General features: G+C 45.2%; 1 protein-coding gene across 1 annotated transcript in view; it reads right to left on the bottom strand.

Annotated features, from left to right (window-relative positions):
• TDRD15 (tudor domain containing 15) overlaps window positions 1–21500 on the bottom strand; it is a 143469-nt gene that overhangs the window by 1168 nt on the left and 120801 nt on the right. Inside the window, exons 6-7 of the mRNA XM_008700589.2 lie at window positions 17550–17572; window positions 3456–3841 (exon numbers count right to left, since the gene is read on the bottom strand). Of these exons, the coding sequence (XP_008698811.2) occupies window positions 3456–3841; window positions 17550–17572 (409 nt within the window). The remainder of the gene's footprint in view (window positions 1–3455; window positions 3842–17549; window positions 17573–21500) is intronic.

Genomic DNA, 21500 nt, shown 5'->3' with positions numbered 1-21500 from the left:
ACTGCCCTTAACTCTGTGGATTCTCAGAAGAAAACTGCTTCCACAGAGTAAGACTCCCCCTGCCCCTGAGTGCTCTGCCCTTTCCCAGCAGGATGCCACAGGCCACTGCTGCCTCCGGGACCAGAGGACAAGGCTAGAGTGCCACCCAGCAGCCATTGCCAGTTCTGGGAAGACCCAGCTTTCCTCTTAGAGGTGGTATGATTCCTAAATCAATAAGACTCTTCTGTAATAGTTGCAGTAGAAGTGGTGGAGGTGATGATGATGATGATGATAATAATAATGATAATAATAATAATAACAATGATAATAATAATAATGGCAGCACTAGCCAGGGAATGATATCTGAGAGACACTGGGTCTTTTTCCCTTCTGTATCCTTGACAGAGCCCGAGACCAAAACAGTTTTCAACAGGTGTCTAAATGCATGAAATGCTACATGAAGAAATACATAGTTAAATGCCAAGTATTCCTAATTTTCCTATCTTCCAAGGTCACCAGGGGTTCTTCTATCTAAATAAAAATAATAATTCAATTGCCCCTCTGTGACTGCAAAAAGACCCTCTGTCTCTTAGCCGGTGCCCTCTCTTCGTCCTGGTTAAGAACCCCAGGACAGGTGAGGAGCTAGGACCCAGAGGGAGCTGTTCCTCACTGCTAGTTTTAGAAGATCTGCTGTGCTCCTTCCTGCTGACCTCTGGTCTTTGAGGCCCCTCCTTTCCTGCTTTGCTTCTTTCCACATGTGGGCACCCTCTTTGCTGTCGTGCCCCACACCAAGGTCGACAATCAGCTACAGAAGTTTGGAACTTGAGTGCTGTGTGAAGCTGAGCCAAGGGAATACGGTGCTAAAGAGGAAAGCCTTAAAGTTGAGCATCAGAACCCACAGCTTCCAGTGCCCATCCACGGCGAGATTCCACACGGAGGGCAGAGCTCGCCTTAGGCAACACAACCCTCGTACACACACACTCACACACTCCCCCATGAAGCTGGGGACACTCCCAGATGGCAGTTCTCTGGGGCTTTCTCCTTGCTCCCCAAATCAGGAATCCTATGTCCCATTTGCACAAGTCCACCAGCCCAAACACAGCAGACCATCTCAGAATAACCCTGCCAGAGCTCCTGTCCTCACCACAGCAAGGGCAGAGCCCCCATGTCATCAGAGCAGTTTTAGGTTCTCTTTGGTCACCTTGTTCCTCCCATGTTAGGCTCTGGCCTTGCTTTTACACAACCAAAGAGCACACTACAAACTGTCTCAGGCCACAGAACACAGCTCCTTCAAAGACAGACCCTGTGGCCACTCCTGGACTACAAAATAGCTGTGCTTATGTGTACTTTTCAGCCACGGAATTGTCTGGGATCTGCCACATGTAGAGAGAGAACAAAATTTTCTTGGGGCCTCCAGCACAGGTGGCCTGAGCTCACCCCACCAAGCACTGCATTTCTCTGGCCTCAGTGAGTATCGTTTGCCACCCATTACCCTGCAATGTCCCTTATCCTTTCTTTTCCTTGCTCTGTGGAGAGGACCAAGCAGGAGCACCATCAGAGCAGACAGGGCTGGACAGCAGGAAGGCAACAGCAAGCTCTTCCTACCACTGGTATCGTAATGATCACAAGTTTTCAAAGAAACTCCCAAACACAGGGAAACTTCCAGACAAAATTGACTTCTAGTGAAATGCATTTACCTCTTAGCTCTTCTCCACATGTACTTTATGACAGTGTTGAGAGTCTCCTGCCTAGGGTTGTAATCTTGTCAGCTTTAGGAGCAAAGCAGGATGGAAGAGAGTTAGTGTTGGGAAAGAAAAATGTCAGTCAGGCTCTGAGGCAATGCCTCAGAACCTGCTAAGGAGGTGCAGGGCCCCCAGCCCACACCCATGCTGCCCACAGTGGCCCCACTGACCTCTTAGAATGGCCAAGGCCAGGGCCTTGTTGTGGCCAGTGGTCACAGACTGCACATGAGAAAGTGAATAGGTAGACGGCTGCCCTGGCCTGCAACCTAGGCCCACCCCACTCTGTGGCCCCTACAGAGCCAGGAGTATTCTCTGTAGGGGACCCCCCAGTAGCTCCCCCTTTTAGGAAAATTTCTGAAGTCATTTACACTTTTGTGTCCTCTCACCAGGGCACCTACTTTCTCAGGCTGCACATTCACTGGCAGACATACAAAGATGGGCGATGGATCTGAGGAGGGGAGCTACCCTTTCCCTCCTCTGAGCCTCTGCACTGCTGCCTCCTCTTCACCGCTGATGTCCTGACTCCAGCGACACAACAAATCGTGACAGTTTTCAAAGCTCTGTTTATAGCCTTCCTCGCGCAAACTCCTCTTTGACTCTTCCAGCCAACGAAAACTTCTCCCTTCCCTGAACTGAATCCTGTCACTCAGATCCAGCCTCACAGATTCTGGGCCTGGGAAGGGCTTCGCCTGATGGGATCACGGAGCCTGGGTTACTCACACACACAAGGTGACGTGCATAATCCAGACCACAAAGCACGGAAAGATACAGGACTATCACCCCTCTGTCTTAAAAAGGCCTCCCCACGTGGACAAAACACTTTCCCCAGCAGAGGCGGAAAACCAAAGCCTTGCTCAGTACTGTGGATGGAGGCTGGTGGCCTGTCAGCGCCAGTTGTGACAACCCCACTTCCTGACCTGCTCTTGTTCTTAAAGTTCACGGCTTTTCTGGCAGCCACGGGGGACAGGACCATGGTATTTGTCAAGAAAATCACATCTGTACAAGGGGCTGAAGGAAGGCTAAGCAAAACGTGCCACCAGGCGGTACCAGAGGCTCCAGAATGACAAGTGTCAACAAAGTCTGCTCCCCCCACCATGACGATGGCCAGGAGGTCACCGTGGGGCAGGCGGGGTAGACGGGCTGAGGAGACGGAGATTTTAGCTGGACCTTGGCCTTAGGAGTCACGGAAAGTAGGGTGCTGCAGAAGAAAAGGCACTGGTACCGGGAATCAAGAAACCCGGGTTCTAGTCACAACCTGGACACAACACACCGTAGGGCTTCTGGCAGGTCAACCAACAGCTCAGAGCCTCTGTTTTCTCACTGCTGGTGTTAAATGAGGTACTAAGTGGACACTCATGCGCTTTAACATATTATAAGAAAAGCGAAAAATGCCTAGACCTGGGGGTTGGGTGCCATCGTGGATCTGGAGACCAGGAGCCAGGCCGAAAAGCATTACAGAGGAGGAGAGGCCAGGACTCCCCTTGCCTTGGAGGTGAGAGGTGAAGGAGGGGTCAGGAAGGGCAAGTGCAGAGGGGTCAGCAGAGGAGGCTGTCTTCTGGATTAGCTGAGGCAGGACACTCGGGGTTCTTGGCATGGAAATAACAATTCCGTCCCCGTGAGGAGAGCAGTCACTGACAGGAGGCGTGAGTGTAGAAAAGCGAAGAGTACTCACGCCACAGAAAACTGCAAGCTAATCGAGGCTTGTTTTCCAAGAGCTGGTCGTGGAACACTTACCACTGCCCAAGAGCGTCTTGTTTTAAGGGAGGAGATAAAGGCCAGGAGAAGAAAGCAAAAACACAGCCTCGAAGTGGTAGGAACAGCACCGGGACAGAACAGTGCCCTGAATCCAAGGCCGGAGAAATGGCCCAGAGGAAAGGGGAGGAAAGGGTCGCCGTAGGTGTGAGCTGGTCCAGCCGAGCCACCTGCACTGTGGCCGGCGTGTCCCGTGACCAGTTGTGCGCTGTGGGGACAGCTGGCTGGCCCCATGCCGCAGAGAGCAGGGGGCCCTGGGCGTGGGCAGCTATGCGGGCACCACCTTGTAAGGCACCGCCCCTGGCCCTGGCCTCTTCAGGGCATAGACGGTGCACACTTTTCCCGGCATTTTCTCTAAACCCCTGGCTCTTTAGGAAAATGAAGGCATAATTAGAAAGCTATGTTCACAACATCCAAATCCTCCTCTGACAACATTTAGCCATTGATGAGAGAAAAACTTCATCTTTCCTGGAGTGCAGACATGAGAGCAATATGACAGAATTAACAGCTTCAGCTATTAGCCAGACTGCACTCAGACCCCATCTCATGTCCCCACCATTCAAGACTCACGGTGCCCCGGTTCTGGGAGGCTTCTAGGCTGTTCCCAGACTGCGGGGCTCATTCCCTGTAGAACATTGGCAGGCAGCAGTGACATTATGTATCTGCTCAGCACTCAGGCAAGAAACCATTATGTTCACGGATCATTATTGACATCCTGACATTTGTCACCTCCTTTCATAGCAGTTAAATCTTGCTTTATCTGTAAATGTCACCATGTCATTTATTCATGAAAGGGGTCACATTCCCGAAATAGCATGCTTCCGTTTAAAAGGGGAGCTTGGCTTTATTTGCAGTGGGTAATCCTCAAACAAACTTAACTGCTGATAAATGCTTTTTTATTGGAGTTTCTTGGCCTTAAATGACATCCTCAAATGTAGAATGCAGTTCCGTATTTGTGAATGTTGAACAAGAGAGAAGGTTGTTGAGTTCAGAACAAATGAAGGTTTTCTGTTGCCACCATATGTAGGAAAGTAGATGCAAACAGATTTGAATTTATTGAGAGTAAGCCATGATTTTAAAAAGACTGTTATGCTTCTAGAAACATGGCATGGGCTTTTTTCATCATTTATGCCTTAAAAATCTCAATGAGATCAGGGGCTTTTTAACCTTCCTGGGGTGATCCCTAGCTGGGGACTTTAAAGGGGATCACTCAGCAAGTATGATATACTCATTCCTCCCACCCTCAGATTCCAGAACACTGGTCAGGGAGGTGATTACTCATCTCTAGAGCTTATGTTTACAGGAGGCAATGTCTCTTTGCTTTATAAAGCTTGCTCTAAGTTCACTTTAAAGTAGAGTGACTGCATAATGTATCGTCCAAACCCAGACACTTTTTAAGAGGGAGGAGACACTAAAAATAATTAACAGGTATTAATTGAGCTACACAACCATGACCCTAGAAAAAACAGGGCATGTGGCCACCCGAACTTTAAGACTTTATCAACGGACTCATTGAAGGGGTTTATATCCACCAGCTGCTAATTAACTATTAACCAGGAAAGGTTTCTCTCTGTGTGTGGGGGGGGGGGGGGGGGGATCCTGCAGTTATCTGCCTATAATTCATTTTTCTAATCCAGTGCTTCTAAAAGTGTGGTCCAGGAATGGAAATGGCCGAAACAGGATGCGAAAAATGCAGGTGCCCTGTCCCTGCTTCAGATCCACTAAATCAGAATTTCTAAGGATGTGTTTCACACACCTGCATTTTAAGACCTCCCAGGTACTGAAGGTGGAACACACACTGAAATTTGCGAGCCAATTACTCTGATCCGAATCTTTCGTTCTCCCTAGGTACCTCTGTGTTCTGGTCACACCGTGGTAATAGGAAATAAGTGGGTAAATTCTGCTTTTGTTGTTGTTGTTGTCGGCCTAGAAAAGTAACTTGCAGATGGGGTGTGAGCTGAAAATAGATTCTCCGTTGTACGCAAATATGGAGGCCATGACAGTCCCTGGATAATGCCATTAAACTCAATCTACTCCCCCACTGACAGGCCCGTGTAGGGCCATTTCACACCCACTAAGTGCAGACTCCATGCACGAACACACTCTCAGAGACCTCGGAAGATAAGAAAATGGTTAGATGGCATGGAGGTCTTAGAAAAAGTTGTTTGAGTGCAATTAAAACTGCTTACTGTTAGAAAAGAAAAGGGCCAGGGAGGAAGATTTCCCCAGGCACTAATGAGATCCTTTGTGAGTGTGATATATGCTGTAGCAATAAGTATCACAGACCACAGCCAACTCGGAGTTCCTGTTTGTAAGCCCAGGCAAGGGTCATGGTCATAGAGCTATCACTGCCTCGGATAATGTCCTCATTAGTTCACCATGGTCATCACTGCTATGGCAACAGGAGAATGCCTTCATCCTACTGATGGTGCTGAAAGGGACCCGGAGGGTGGCCAGCGGATCAAGGCAGAAGAGGAGACAGAGAATAAGAGCACACTCTGTTTGTGTGGTGCTCTCACATGCTTTGTGTCATTAGTGCCCCCCTCAATGCAGTCACAGGTGGGGCTGAGCCCAAAACCCATACATGACCCATTGCCCCAGGGTCAGCCTCTACTCCCATTCTCTCTGCCTCCAGGAAGAGCACTGGCACCAGGCCCTACATAGAATACCTGTTGGCAACAACTGCTGGAGTTGGACCCTCACACAACTGAGATCCTCCCACTACCCCTGGGCATGCAAGTTGGCCATTGTGCTGGGTTCCAACCTAGGCTAGTAGCCGTTGTTGATCTATGGTGAGAGTCCAAGGAAGAAACTGTCATAGGCCCAGGCCATGTTGATTAAATGCCTACTTTGAGTCCACCTTAAACATGGTGAAATCTCAGGACCTCCCCATTTGTCATTCTGTGCCCCAACAACTGAGGTCTCTTATTTGACCTTCAAATGGCTCTGACCTCAAGTTCCCATTCTCATTTAACTGGACATATTCACCCTCAGGTTCTTCCCATCTGCCCAGACTGACATTTCACTGAGTCTTAAGAAGAGAAAGTTAAAGTTCCACACCTATAACAAAGTCCCACATTATTTCAAAGAATAGGCCAAAACCTCCCAACACCCCAGAAATCTCCTCACGGGTTTCCACCAACTCACCCACTCTCAGCAGCCTTGAGAGCCCCCAGCTGAGCTGGGTACTGACAGGGAGGGGTACGCAGTTCCTAATCTAGTGTAGGTCCCAGTTTCGCTGAGAAGACACAACAGATGCTGTAGGTCAAGAGGAGAGTGACCCTACACCAGTCACCCCATCTGATGCCAGTTCTTCTCTGCACCAGGCCTCTTAAGAGATGCATAATTTGGGGCACCGGGGCTGCTCAGTCAGTCAGGTGTCTGCCTTGGGCTCATGTCATGATCCCAGGGTCCTGGGATTGAGCCCCACATCGGGCTCCCGGCTCAGCAGAGAGCCTGCTTCTCCCTCTCCCTCTGCCTGCCACTCCCCCCTACTTATGCTCTAATAAGTAAATAAAACCTTTAAAAAAAAAAAGCTACATAATTTACTTAGACAAATGTCCTTATCTTCCTGAGCCTCAGTTTCCTAATAACTGAAGAGAATACTGATCAAATTCACCGTAATATTGAGTTAGAGGATGCCAGGCCCTTCACACTGGGCCTAGTACACAGTAGGGATACATGTTAATACCCTTCCCTCTTACATAAAAATTTAATATTAATGTGGTCATCTGTTCCAGGATGAGCCAGTTAGGAGGAGGATATTACTGAATGCAAACTGGCTCATCCTCTGACTTGTTCTGCGCCTGCGAGAGAGTAGATTAACCTCCAAATGCCTCAGGTTCCTCATCTGTGAACGGTAATTGCTGTCCCTCCAGCAGCCCAGCTCCAGTTATCATTGAAAGAAAAGCACAAGGCATGTTTTAGAATGTCTGGGAGCTGGCTGGGAGACAGTTTCCAGAGAGGTGCAGGATGGGGTTCTATTATGACCATTGGGATTGAAAAGACAGCTCTATTTTCTACTCTTTCTGTTAAATTGAACTTCAGCCCTGGAAATTAATATCCCCACTGCATTTTAGTGAGGTGGCTCTATTTTTACAAGCGCCACAGAATCAAGCCCTAATCTGTTATGCTGTGACCTTTTGCCGGGCTCTGCATCAGGGAATCATAATTCAGGACCAGCCTCAGCTTTGGAAACCTCCATAGGCCTTTTATGACATGAGTGCTATTGAATATTCTATAAAATCTCCTTGGAAAACTGGCCCACATTTCTTCATAATCTCCCCAGACTGTTTCTGAAGTCTCTCTATAGATTTTTTACTCTAAAAATCCATAGTGTTTCTTAATAAGGATCTGGGCCTCTCATAAGGGATTGTGAAGAGGATAAGGCTAGATTGGGTCCCCGCGGGAGGATGAGGTGGGGCACCAGAAGCCATTTTGTTACTGTTAAGCCCCTGGATGAGGATTCTGAGCTTAGGAGTCTGTCGGCGGGATGCAATCATTTCCAGTAGACGGGGTGGAAGGAAGGAATTTAGAAGCTGAGCCATACTACCCCCTTGCTCTATTTGACTGCAAGTTTTCCTCACCTTGAGAAGAACTCAGTGTTCAAGGTTGCGTGCCTTCTCACATAACCTGCAATGTCTCTCTCATTCTCTTAGTCAGACTCCACCTGTGCCAAGCTGTCCCCTCAGCTTCTGCTCTTGTATGAAGTCCATCATCGTGGAGCTGGCTTTCTGAACATCCTTGACAGGCTAGACAACACAACCTCAAAGTGCAACTGGGCCAACTGTGTCTGTAACCTTGACCAAAGAGAATCAGAAATGGAAGGAAACTGGACAGCCCAGGATGCCAAGTAAGCAGTCCTGCTGAGGACCCAATGTGTCCTTATCACGTCTATCACAACCTTCTCTCCAGCCAGCACAGTAACACATGTCGTCGGTGCTGCTTTGTGTCTTTCCTTGTCTCCCTTTCCGTTTTCTGCTTCACTTCATTATCTGGAGCTTCCACCTCCCAAAAGTGTTAAAGTATTCATACTTTAATTCTTGCAATCGGCACTGGCTTCATAAGGACCTGGTTAAAGTATCCGTGGCTTTGCCAAACAGCAAGGTTGGGCTCACTGTGCTAGGCCCCACCAGAGCTAGACTGTGAGCCTTGGGGACAAAACTTCTGTGTACCTTCTCTCTTTGCCACATCACCCCATCTTTGCTTAGCATAGGGCCTGGAACATAGTAGGTATTCCATAAGGAGCTAAAATACATTGCACTAAATTGAGTATATTAGCACCAGGAATAAACCAAATAAATCCTAAAATGCTTTCTACTTAGAGTTATGAGCCTCTGAGCTTCTGCCAATGCTGCCCTTCCCAGAAGCCCTGGAAAGGGTCAAATATCATATCCTTGCCTGCATTAGTCAGGGTTATCCAGAGAAACAGAACCAAGGGTGTGTGTGTGTGTGTGTGTGGAGAGAGAGAGAGATTGATTGAGATTGACTGATTGATTATGAAGAACTGCCTCACATGATGTGGAGGCTGAGAAGTCCCACCGTCTGCTGTCTGCAAGCTGGAGACCCAGGAAAGCCAGTGGTGTAAATCCCAGTCCAAGGGCAGGAAAACAATGGTGTTTCAGATCATGCAGTACAGAAAGGGGGATGAATCCTCTCTTCCTCTGCTTCTGTTCTATTTAGGCCCTAAGTGGACTGGATGATTCCTATCCACACGTGGGAGACAATCTACTTTATGAGTCTGCAAACTGAAATGCTAATCTCAGCCAAAAACACCCTCACAGACACACCCAGAGATGATCTTTAAGCATCCCCATAGCCCAAATTGACACATAAAATTTATCATTACATCATCCTTCGAACTTGTACAATTTTCAAGACTCTTAAGCAGACTGTAGTTTCTCTGATACTTGTTGTAAGTCTCGAAAACAGACAAGTATACGGCATTTCCATTGAATGGCCATTTAACCCACAGGAACACTAAGGCTTGCAAAGGCACTATGACTTGCCCAAGCTCACACCAAGTCCAGGACCTTTACTGGGGCACCATTACAGCTAAGACAATGGGGGGGGGGGCGGTCCCAGGCAGCAGTTCAATGCTGGCATGTCATTAAAACCAACCAGACAGTATAGAGAGATCATCCTTTACTAAATGGCATATGTGCCCCACTGCCAAAGAGACAAAAGACACGGAGCCTGACAGAGAAACAAAGCAAAATTACTTTTTAAAAAGAAATCTGAGGAGTTCAAATAAAACTGTGGTAATTATGAGCACTTTAAGGGATGATTATGTTCAAGAGAATTATTATGAAGAGATCGTCATTTCCCCAAAGTTTTAACCACCAAACAAAGAAAAAGAAACAAAGTTCTCTGAGTAATGCCATGTTATCCAGCGCCAGCAATTCTTTTTCTATCTAGCATTTCCCTGAAGCCAGGAGCAATATTTGGCTCTGGAGCCAATTATTGCCAATTAACAAGCCCTCAAATATCACCTACACCTCCTGAATTTAGATATGCCCCCCAAAAGCCAAGAGCTGGGCTAGGAAAGGTTCCAGATTCTCCTCTTCCTGGGAAGACTAGAGAGAAGAAGGACTAGGACCTGTCAAAGGCTCCCATTACCTTAGAAATACTCAGAAGGAGGTGCACAATTGTCTTTTTTCTATTTTTTAACTGTTTGTCAGAAACCCGAGTTTGGCTCACTTGCATGACTGGTTCCAACTTCAGCGTAAACTCTTCTCCTTAATCTTCCCTCTTCAAAATCCTGTGCTCCTCCCTGACCTCCTGTCTGGGGGCTTAGACTTGCACTCTCTGCCTGAGCACGTCTGGCGCTGAGCCCTTGGCCAAGCTTTCTGTCACATCAGGATCTCCATGACGGGCCCCTTGTAGACTCCAGTGGTCGCAACCCAGGAGATCCTGAACTGCTCTTATTCTTCCCTGAAGGACCTCTGACAGACATAGTGACTTGAAAAAAAGCAAAATAAACACGGGAAGGCAGAAGCAGCACAGGAAAGGGCAGACGAAACATCTACGACTTTCACTGACAGACACGTGTGGCGCCCACTACGTAGTAGCCATGTTTATACGCATCGTCTTTTGCTGACCCAGTGTGATTCTAAAAAAATGCACTCCACTTGGAGCACATACAGAAACCGAGAGACATTAATTAGAAAGGCCTCTGGATCCAAAAACAGCCATCCAAAATGTCCATAGACCGACGGGACTCTAATGACCTTCTTGTTATTTATTCTCTACGTACTAAAAATTCTAATTAAAAATAAAGATACGTTGGGAAGTTTTTCTGGTTGTAGGGTTACTGAAGGAGGACAGTAATGAGGGGTATCAGTAAAGCAAACCGCATTAAACTAAGAGCCAACAGGGACAGTTTAGGATAGGAGCTGACTGGTACAGTTTCATACCAGAAGGTGTCGCTACATTACAGCCCTCAGAGGAAAGGGATACTTCTACAGACCAAGAGAATTGAGATCTAAGGAGGGACCAAACCAGGTAGAGCAACTGAGGCTCAGGGAAGATAGAAATCGAGGGATACTATGGGCTCTGAGAAACAAACTGAGGGCTTCAGAGGGGAGGGGGGTGGGGGAATGGGATAGGCTGGTGATGGGTAGTAAGGAGGGCACGTATTGCATGGTGCACTGGGTGTTATATGCAACTAATGAATCATTGAACTTTACATCGGAAACCAGGGATGTACTGTATGGTGACTAACATAATGTAATAAAAAAAAACATTAAAATAAAAAAAAAAAAAAGAAATCGAGGGATAGAGCCGAAGTGTTAGTCAAAGCCCACTGGGTCCACTTCTTTCCCGCTGAGCCAGCCAAGCTGAAATGGTATCCCAATTGCTGTTTTAAAAGGAGGAAGAACAGGGGACAATCCATCTCTTCCGAAGAGTTCCAGAAAGTAGTTGCCTCTAACACAGGAAACTTCCGTGATCTGGAGAACACTTCTGTAGGGCAGCTCCCTCCCCAAGGACAAAGGGTAAGTGGAGGTCAGGGCACCTGTGGGACTTGAGATGGGGGTAGAAACCCAGCTGTGCAGAAGGCAGGCAGCCAAGCCAGTGCTGTGAGCTAATGCAGCCAGCAGCAGATCTGTCTGCCTAGGATCTGGCCTCGCATCTCTGGAGACCCGAAGAGCTAAAAATCTCGTATGGCCAGAGGCAGGGAAATCACCCAGCAAGCTGTGGGCATGCTACTGGATTTGGGCAGCTTCTCTGCTGAATTTTAATGAAGTAATTAAGAGCTAGATAATAGAGATGGGGCTCTGCAGAGCAACACTCATGGACCTAACCTCTTTGATATGTTCCTGCATCAGGAAGCAACTCTATCACTAGATGGCTTCATTAATATTCCAGCCAGCTCTTTGGCTCTTAAAGTGATCTATACCAAAGTCTGTTAGTCTTTCAAATTACCTGCTGAGGTTCTCTGGAAAAAAAAAAAAAAGAACGAATGTGTTCTAGGGAAAGACAATGTTACAGAGGAGCAGCAGATCCATTGGGATGGCCTATATTTCATTTTCAAAAACTGGTCGGGGTTATAAAGAAGAAATAATTATGGGACCATTCCATGCAGACAGATCAGGAGACATGGCCTGTGGCAAAGCAGCCCAGAAGAATAAGAAACCTGTCTTCACCGGGCACCCCTCTCTTTAAGAGTTGGCTACTTGGTGGATACCTTGAGTACTGCACAACCCAGCTGTTAATTCCTTGGCCCAAAATGAAGATTAAAAAGCCTAACGCTTAGGCTCCATATGGCCCAAAGAGCTTTTTTCAGAGAAATCTAATCTATCTGCTCCAGAAGCATACTTTTATCACCCAGGGTCAGGGAACAGAGAGGAGCTGGCTCTCCTTTGGCTCACAGTGGTATGTCCTCCCTTCTCCCCATCTCCTTCCTGTTCCTCAAGCCTCATGTGAAACCCCACTTCCTTTAGAATACCTTCCTGTATAATCCTAAAAGCTTAGAGTTGGGATCTCAGAGTTCAATTTACCTCTATCCCCTCTCCCTCTATTGTATCACCACTTTAAAGAATCCCTGATAAAGAGGATTCAGCTGCTATTTGAATGCTTCCAAAGACAAGCTTACGATTTCACAAGTTCAATGTCAGGCATTTCTTGCTATAAAAATATATTTCTACCAAGAATTCTGTTTCCTACTTCAACAAATTATAAACAATTGTCTGGTGTGTCTATAAAAGGGTAGCAAGAAGGATGCTCATGGTGACTGTACAGTTCTATACCTTGACTATGGTGGTGATTACATGAAGTTGTGCGTGAACTTACACACACACACACACACACACACACACACACACACAGGCATGTAAACCTGATGAAATCTGAAAGAGCTCTGTAGATTGTACCAGTGTGAACTTCCTGGTATTGATACTACGCCATAGTTATGCAACGTGTCCACTTTGGGAGAGGCTAGGTGAAGAGCCCTCAAGACCTCCCTAATACATTTATCTTCACAACTTCCTACAAATCTATGGTTATTTCAAAATAAGAAGTTAAAAAAAATAGCTGGCATCTCTTGAAAGATTACTGCCATGTACTATTTAAATACTTTTTGAATTAAAACTCAGGTATACATGTTAGGTATCAACTCACTTAAATCTGACAGAAACCGTAGAGAGAAGGTAGGAGGTAAAGCTGGAATTAGAAGCCAGGCAGTCTGGTGGCAGGGCGTTCCTACTTGACTACTGCTTTGCCTCCTGACACCTGGCAGGAGGAAGGTGAAGTAAACTTCATCAGCCTTAATACATGGTATTAATCTCTGTAATTACTCTATTCCAAGTAGGATTTATACAAATCTGGTCCCTCAGAGGGCTTTCACGTACCATATTTCATTGACCCTCACAACTACCATGTGAGACAAGCTTTTACTTCCTACAATTTTCAGATGAGAACACCGAGCTCCCAGCCCTCAGTCTTCAAATCTTAGGTTCCTACCGCCTTACATTTCCTCTCTTCTGCTTTCCTGTATGGTCAGGAAGAAACACAATTGTTTTTAAATGCTGATCCTCCATTAATTCCAGTCACCCTGACCTGGAAACAATGGCCTAAAAAGTCCGATCCTCTCTGAGGGTCTAACCAGAAGACATGGATGGGGTGATATCTGCCTAAGCATTGGGACTGGCTTAATGAAGTGGCAGAAAGCAGTCTCCAGGGTCCCACCTCCTAGAGAAGTCCCAGGGCATCTTCTGAGCTTCCAACAGCAGGTGTCAGCACAACCAGGTGCTTTAAAAAACATATGTGCCCTGAGCTTCCCTCACCCAGTAATTTTAAATAGAACCAGCTTGTATAATACATTGTCCACCCCTTTTCATTCCAAAAACAGAGGAAAGGGAGCACAGCAGATGAGCGGGTTTCACCCTAATATAGGAGGATTTAAGGAACCTAGAGAGAGAGAGATTAGGGTGCAGGGGAAGGGGAGTACATAGAAGTTTCCTCTCAAAAAGACTGACAGAACTAACACAGTTCTTTATATTCTATCATTGGTGATTCATTTCTTTGCCTAGAGAAGTGTTTTGCAATTCCTAGAATCCCTGTTAGAAATACAAATATCTCTGAGAAAAATTATTTCTCATGTCTCTATGGAATCAGGTTAGTGGGGATCAGCTGACAACCAGGCTCTCCTGGAACAAAACATCACGGTGCCTAATTTTTTTGGGGGGTGGGGAGAGGGGAATGAGAAGGCAACACAGAAAAAGGAGGAAGAACGGCATTTAACTACACAGTTAAGAGGTGTTTCTAAAAGGGAAAATGCTGTAGACTGAATGTTTGTGTCCCCCCAGAATTGAAATTTTAAAACCTTAATTCTCCAACGTGCTAGTATCTGGAGGTGGGAGATAATAAGATCATGAGACTAGAACACCCATAATGGGATTAGTGCCCTTGGAAGAAGAGACGAGAGCTTGCTTCCTCTCTATCTCTGCTCTTAAGCACAAGAGGACACCAAGAAGAAAACCATCTGTAAGCTAAGAAGAGAGCTCTCACCAGTACCTGACCATGCTGACACCCCAATATCAGACCTTCCAGCCTCCATAAGTAAGAAATAAATTCCTGTTTAAACTATCCTCTTTATGATATTCTGCTATAACAGCTTATACAGAAAATGATACATTTCCAGGTGTATTCTCCAGTAACCCTCAGAGAACAAAAGCTACCAACATGGTTCAAAGGCTTAGAGCGTTTCTAAAATTTCTCCTGGAGTTGGCCTTGCCCTGGGTGGGTTAAGTCTATCCTTCTCATGTCCTCTTCTCTGATTTGCATCTTGGGTGCTCTTACAGAAAGTTTTCAAAAATAAACCCTCCCTAGCCTATGTTTCAAATCATTCCAGTAAGATCTAACACACATTTATCAACTTTCTACTCTGAACAGGACACCAGTCTGGGTATTAGGAGAAGAAAGGGGACAAATCATGCCCAACCTGTGCTCTCTACAGTTTCTTCCAGGGGAAAAGATAATTGCACATTCTGGTTCAGAAAAATCTGAGTCCTTCTCAATGGGGCTTATATCACCCAGTCTGTAGCCATCAGATTTACTTGCTGGTCCTTTCCTTACTCTGCATGTGTCAGTGCAATAGTCAGCTATTACTTCAAAATAATGCTGCATAACAAACAATCCCCAAACCTCACTGGCTTATAAAAACAACATTCATTTTTCTCCTTTACTCCAGTAGGCTGGGATTCAGCTGGTCTCAACTGGGTTCTGCTAGGCTTGGATCTGGAGTAAGGACTAAGCACTGAGTTAATTATGTGTCTCATCATTCTCTGTGAACCAGGAGCTATCCAGAGCATTTTATTCTATGGCAGATAGCAGAAATATAAGAGGTCAAGCCAAATAACCCAGGCATATTCAAAGCCTCCGTTCACAACATAAATACTAATATCCCATTGAATAAATACATGCTCAACAAAAATGTAGCATATACTCCTACATTAATGAGAGGTACACTAAAGTCACATGGCAAAGCTCTGAAGGTATCCTATTACAGAGGAGAAAAGAGTTAAGATCAATAATCCACTTATCTGTCAGTAATAACTAATTTACTGTTTGAGACAACGTCCCAAAACCTCAGATGACCCTGAGAGAGCAGGGCCTCTGAGACCTAAAACATGAGGCAGAATCAATTGGCCAGTCAGTTACATTCCCCTTCCATTGTGGCCTAGCACAACAATGGCCAATTGTAACCAGAAAGCAGCTGCAGACACAAAGGGAAACATCCTTCACTGTGTCTCTCTGGCTTTGTTCCAGGCCCCAATAGAATATAAACCAGAATCCCAGGCAGCCTTGGTGCTGGACTAAGATGAATCATCTCTGTAGCAAGTCTGCAACCAGAGAGAGTAGAGTAATAGGGTCAAATATCAAGGGGTCAGATCTCCCTATCTAGCCCTGCCACTATCCTTAGAGGCTTTGGTGTCCTGGCCCTCAAGAGCAGCTGTGATCACCCAGTCTTCATGATCAAAAACTTACATTAGTAACTGCCATTTTCAGAAGGACTTACTATGTGTCAGATAGCATGTGAGATATTCTATTTTGATATACTCTTTTGAAGACCCTGTGAGATTGGTGGTGATCACCCACTTTACAAATTAGATTCAAAGAGGTAAGATAATTTTCTCAAGGCTACATAGCACAAGGCCTGACAGGTGGCAGAAGTATAAAGATGAATGAGAAAGAGGTCATAGGGCTGGACCCCAGCTCTTACGTTAAACAACATCCAGGTGGTTAATTCTAATTCTAGGGCCCCAGTTCAACCATTTTTAAGTTACCACCATGAAAAGTTACCACTGTAAGAGGACTGCAATGAAAATTAGTGAAGGGCTTTGTACAGAACTGAGCTTTCAGTGTCCCTGAAAGAACAGACACAGAAGTTCTTGGCCTATGACTTCAAATCTTACCTTATCTCTGATGGCCTAACTTCAGAACAGCATCTCCAAGCTACAGCAAAGCTGAGTGGCAAGAAGTCAAGAGAGAGAAGCCTGGACAAGAAGGGGGAAAATTCTCCATTGGATCTAACTATGGGCTCCCTTATCCTTGGCTCTTCAGTATGACTCCCCCCCTAGACCACTTCCCAGCAGGCTATTCTACAGCAGGCTGGGAGGAAGAGGGCTGCTCGCCCTGTGCTGACTGATTAGTAACAGTGCCACTGGCCCACATAACATTTGCGGTGGGAGTTGCCTCAGTTATATGGCCCCTGCCTCTCAGAGCTTGAGGAGCCAACTGTAAGAATAGGGGCTTAGAAGAGAGAGGGTTTTGAATGGCTAGGCCAGACAGAACCCTGACCCTCCCTGAGGGCCTTCCTTCAAATCCTGCTGGTTTACTCAGAAAGAAGCCCCACCTCCATTGTATTTAGAATCCCAGCATTCTCTAATAGGTAACCTCCAAGGGTAACTTGAGAAATACAACTGTCCTGAGGCTACTGACTCTGCCCTCTGATGTTAATCCTGCCAACACCACATTTTTAACCGATGTTGGAGAATGGGCTTGATTGTTGATGAAAGGTGAGATGACAAGTCTTCCTGAGAAAGACCCATGAACTGAGTAGGCAAGGAGAGCAAAAAGGTGAGCCAGGGGCACCTGGGTGGTTCTGTCATTAAACGTCTGCCTTTGGCTCAGGTCATGATCCCAGTATCCTGGGATGGAGCTCCATGTCGGGCTACCCTCTCAGCAGGGAGTCTGCTTCTCCCTCTCCCACTTCCCCTGCTTGTGTTCCCTTTCTCGTTGTCTGTCAAATAAATAAATAAAATCTTTAAAAAAAAAAAAAAAAAAAGGTGAGCCAGATCCCAGGCTAGATCAGGGCTATCTCTAGAGGTTGGTTCCCAGCACCTGGTTCATTCCATATTCTGTGTGCCATCTAGTAGGACACGTGTGAGAGGAAGGAAGAGAACTATGATGGGCCCTGCTTGGGAGTCTCCTTAGCAAAGGGCTGCAATCACAGCTTCCCAGCCCCCATGTAATTGAGGAAGTTACTGGGGGCAACCTAGACTCCTGTCTAACTTCTCCTCTAGTGTATTTTCTGAGATACAGCGTGACTGAGGCCTAGTAAGCCCCAGAAAATACCTTCTTCATGTCGTCATAATAGGCTATATGAAAAAAATAAATGAAACAAAGGACATAAAAACACTTAACCCAAACTTTCTGGAACAATGAACACTTCTTTCTATTGGTACCCTGATGATTCTTCTTAATAAGTTTGAAACAGAAAGGCATTTTGTCAGTCTTTTCCATGCCTTCCGCTTCTTCAGCTGCGAGAAGCCTTGACTGGTCAAGTGCCTCTGCCTGGGGTTCACACACCGCCCATGCTCTCCACAGCACAGCTCACGCCACACCACAGTGTTATTGCCCCTTGCTTCCTCTCCCCCCCAGAAAACATGTTCAGTTTTGTACCTGTGGCTGATGGAAAGCTCATTACATTTTTGAATAACAAAGTTCCATGTTCTTTTATCCTTCTATGTGTCTCTGTTCCTACCCCCATGACATGCCTCTGAGATTTCCTCTGCTTTGAGTTTTAGGACTCAGAAGACATGTAGCCCAGTACTAGGCTCCCAGGTAGAGGGTTCAGCAACTCAAAGGCAGGTGCCAAACTGGACAAGTCTCTGCACCCCAAGCCCTAACATCTCCAACAAAACAGGACTCAAAGAATGTGCTCAGTCAGCCTTTGTCTCAGTGATGTGCAGCTGCTGGTGACATCATGCTTTGTTGTACGCCAGCTCTCCAGCTCACCTGAGAATACTGAGCACAAGATCAGGATCACAGATGCTATCTCCTGTCCCGTCTCCTGCTCTGAATCAAAGCAACCCAAGTTTCCTACTATGTCCCAATCCTATCTTTCTCATCTCTTTGCAGATGGCTCCAAGAGAAAGCCATAAGTGACCACCACGCAGGCAGGGCAGCAAGAATGAATGATGACAATTCATGGCAGAGTCAATCCCTGCTCTACAGGAACAGAAGCCGCCGTGCCTGGCACACCAATGAGCTCAGCATGGACTATGAGACACAGCTCTCCCACACCATCCCATCCCTACCTCTCAAATCACAAAGTACATCACAGCTTGAGCTGTTGAGCCCACTGACATGGAAAGCATTAAGGCCTAGAGAAAACCAGAGAGAAAGAGGAAGCAAGAAGCTCCACAAAGGACTGTCTCACCAACATTTTAAGGAATGTTGGAACCCAGAGAATACAGACCCTTGCACACACAAGGCCAACCAAATGAAACAAATGAAGCCATTTGAGCCATAGTCTCAGTCTTCACAAAGTGCCCTATTTGGATGGGGAGTCAAGACTCACACGGAAATAAGGACGTCAATCTATGGATGAATAGACTATATAGGTAGCACAGACCTTTAGAACAGCATGAATTCACATGAAGGAGTGAGATCACCTGCAGCTATATGTCCCTAAAGGTGGCAAAGCCTGAACTGATTCCCAAATCAGAGACACATCAATGTAAGTAGAGAGAAGACTGAAAGAATGTTAAGTGTGAAACACCAATGCAAGCATGGGTTTTGTGGTAAAATATGCAAACTGTAAATTTTCAGCAATGGCAGAACGGGCCGTTCAATCCCATTGTATGAAATGATACTGTCTTCTTAGGCTTGATATTAGTTTAAAATAAAATAAAACCATTTCCTGCTTGATTACAGTTAGACTCAGAGAAGGATTTTCAGTCTGACCCTCAGTGGTGTTTAAAATAGTGGAAAAGAGCAGATAAGGCATTGAATAAAATAAATGTTTCTGATCTCAATCCAGTTACTGCTGAATGCAGCAACGGATTGGAAAGGTAGGTCGCCTCTGGCATTCTCAGCCATAAGAAATTTAACGATGGATGAAAATGGATAAAATCAAGATGCTCTGATAGAATGGGGAGGTTTCAATATCTCAGAAAATTAGGAACCTTGTAACCAATTTTACGATAGCTGGATTATAGCTAAATAGGATTTTAAGTCTATTGTAAATGAAAGGAAATCTAATTTAACTGGGCCACATCATTTTTACTGAAATGTGATAAATGCTAATTTCTTTGCTGGGCACCAGTGACTTGGCTTGTGATAGCTGTATGCGAGGTACTCAAGTCTGACCAATCTCAAATTGGCCTCTTCCAGTCCTAAGGCTAAGCCTAGAATCCATGTGTTCAGGATGGGGTCGGCAATTAAGGGAAGCAATCAAAGTTTTACCTGCTTTGCTCCAGGCCCTCATCACTACGTAGTGCACAAGGTCATTTGGCCACTTTAAAGAACCACCTCTCTTGACCTACTTTAGCCTGACCAGAGCTACAAGACGGTCTCCCAAGTATCTGATTTTAATAACTCTCCCTCTTTACTTATTCCTGTCTATATTCTAAGCAAAGTAAAATATATCCGCCCCAAAAATATCCAAAGGCAAAATTGTCATATACACAAAAGCCAAGAGATAGAAAAGGACAGACCAACATGGCAGACAGTAAGCAATAAGCACAGTTGGTGCATAAGATATCAGATGGAAAGCAATGACATATGTGTGTATTATTGAAATGTCCGTGAGCATTCCAATTCTGGAGTCATTCTTTCCTTTAATATTCAAATAAAATCATCAGAGTCCATACTTCATTTCCCTACCATACCACTTCTTTGGGAATGTAAACACATGGTTGCTTCTAGTCCCCAACTGCAAACCATGACTAACACAGAATGTAGTACTTAGCCAACTTTCTAACACTTGAGGATGTCATAAGAAATTTTGGTACTGAAAAATAAAATGTAAGTACTCCTAAAATCTACCTGCTGTAACCCATTCCACACCTTTACTAACCCATTCCTTCCTTAGCTCTGACCCTCTTGCTGAGGTCTGCCCTTGCTCGTACCAGAGTTCCTTCTACTGACTTACCTTTGCCAATTTCCTGGGCCCCCAGTCCCTGTCCCCAAAACCATCTAATAAAGATACTCATGCTTTAACTATAACTAATATTTACTGAACACTTCCATATAACACTGTTCTTATCTACATTAAGTAATTAAATCATCCTAATATCCTTAAGCAATGAGTAATATATTCATATTTTATAGATGGGGAAGCTAAAGCACAAATAGATTAATTATCCAAGGTTTAGAGAACTGGTACATGGTTCAGGATACAATTCAAATTCAAGAGTCTGATTCCAGAGACCATGGGTTTGAACTACTTTCTTACACTGCATATCCAAAGAACAATCTCTACACCCAAGGAACACTGGTTCATTTAATATATAAGACAGTTTAGTGCCCTGTGATGGTTAACTAAATGTGTCAACTTAGCCTAGCCTATAGTGCCTAATTGTTGGTCAAACACCAGTCTAGATGTTTCTGTAAAGGCATTATTGAGATGTAGACTTTGAGTAAGAAAATCAATAAATCAGTGAATGAATAAATAGTAAGTAAATAAATAACAAGTAAATAAATTGGTTAATAAGCAAGTCAGTAGACTTAGAGGGAATAAATTATCAGATTAATCTCCATAATGTGGGTAGGCCTCATCTAAGCAAAGGCCTTAAGAGCAAAGACTGAGATTCCTCGAAGTAGAAGAAATTCTCCTCAAGACTGCAACACAGACTGCATTGTACACTTGAAATTCATTGGGAGAGTAGATAAGCATTCTTACAACCGGGGGTGGGGAGGGGATGGGGGAGGTGAAAACCCACTGAGTTGAAAGACAATCCTTTCACAATGTATATATATCAAACCATCACATTCTATATTTTAAATATATACAATTTATTCATCAACTATACCTCACTTAAGCTGGAAAAAAATTTTATGATTGCTAAATATAGGTAGATAGAGAATTTAAAAAATAAATAAATAAAAGAATGCAACATAGCACCCTGAGTTTCCAGTCTGCTACCCATTGGAACTCGGACTCAAGATTTGCAACATCAACTCTTACCTGAATTTTTAGCCTGCCAACCTGCTCTACAAATTCCAGACTTGCCAGCCCCTACAATCAAATGAGCCAATTCCTAGAAGGGGAGGAGCAGATTTGTAGCTTCTAAGTAGGCT

The sequence above is a fragment of the Ursus maritimus genome, unplaced genomic scaffold (assembly GCF_017311325.1).
Source record: "Ursus maritimus isolate PB19 unplaced genomic scaffold, ASM1731132v1 scaffold_6, whole genome shotgun sequence".
Taxonomy (NCBI): domain Eukaryota; kingdom Metazoa; phylum Chordata; class Mammalia; order Carnivora; family Ursidae; genus Ursus; species Ursus maritimus.
This window is presented reverse-complemented; position numbering and strand designations above follow the sequence as displayed.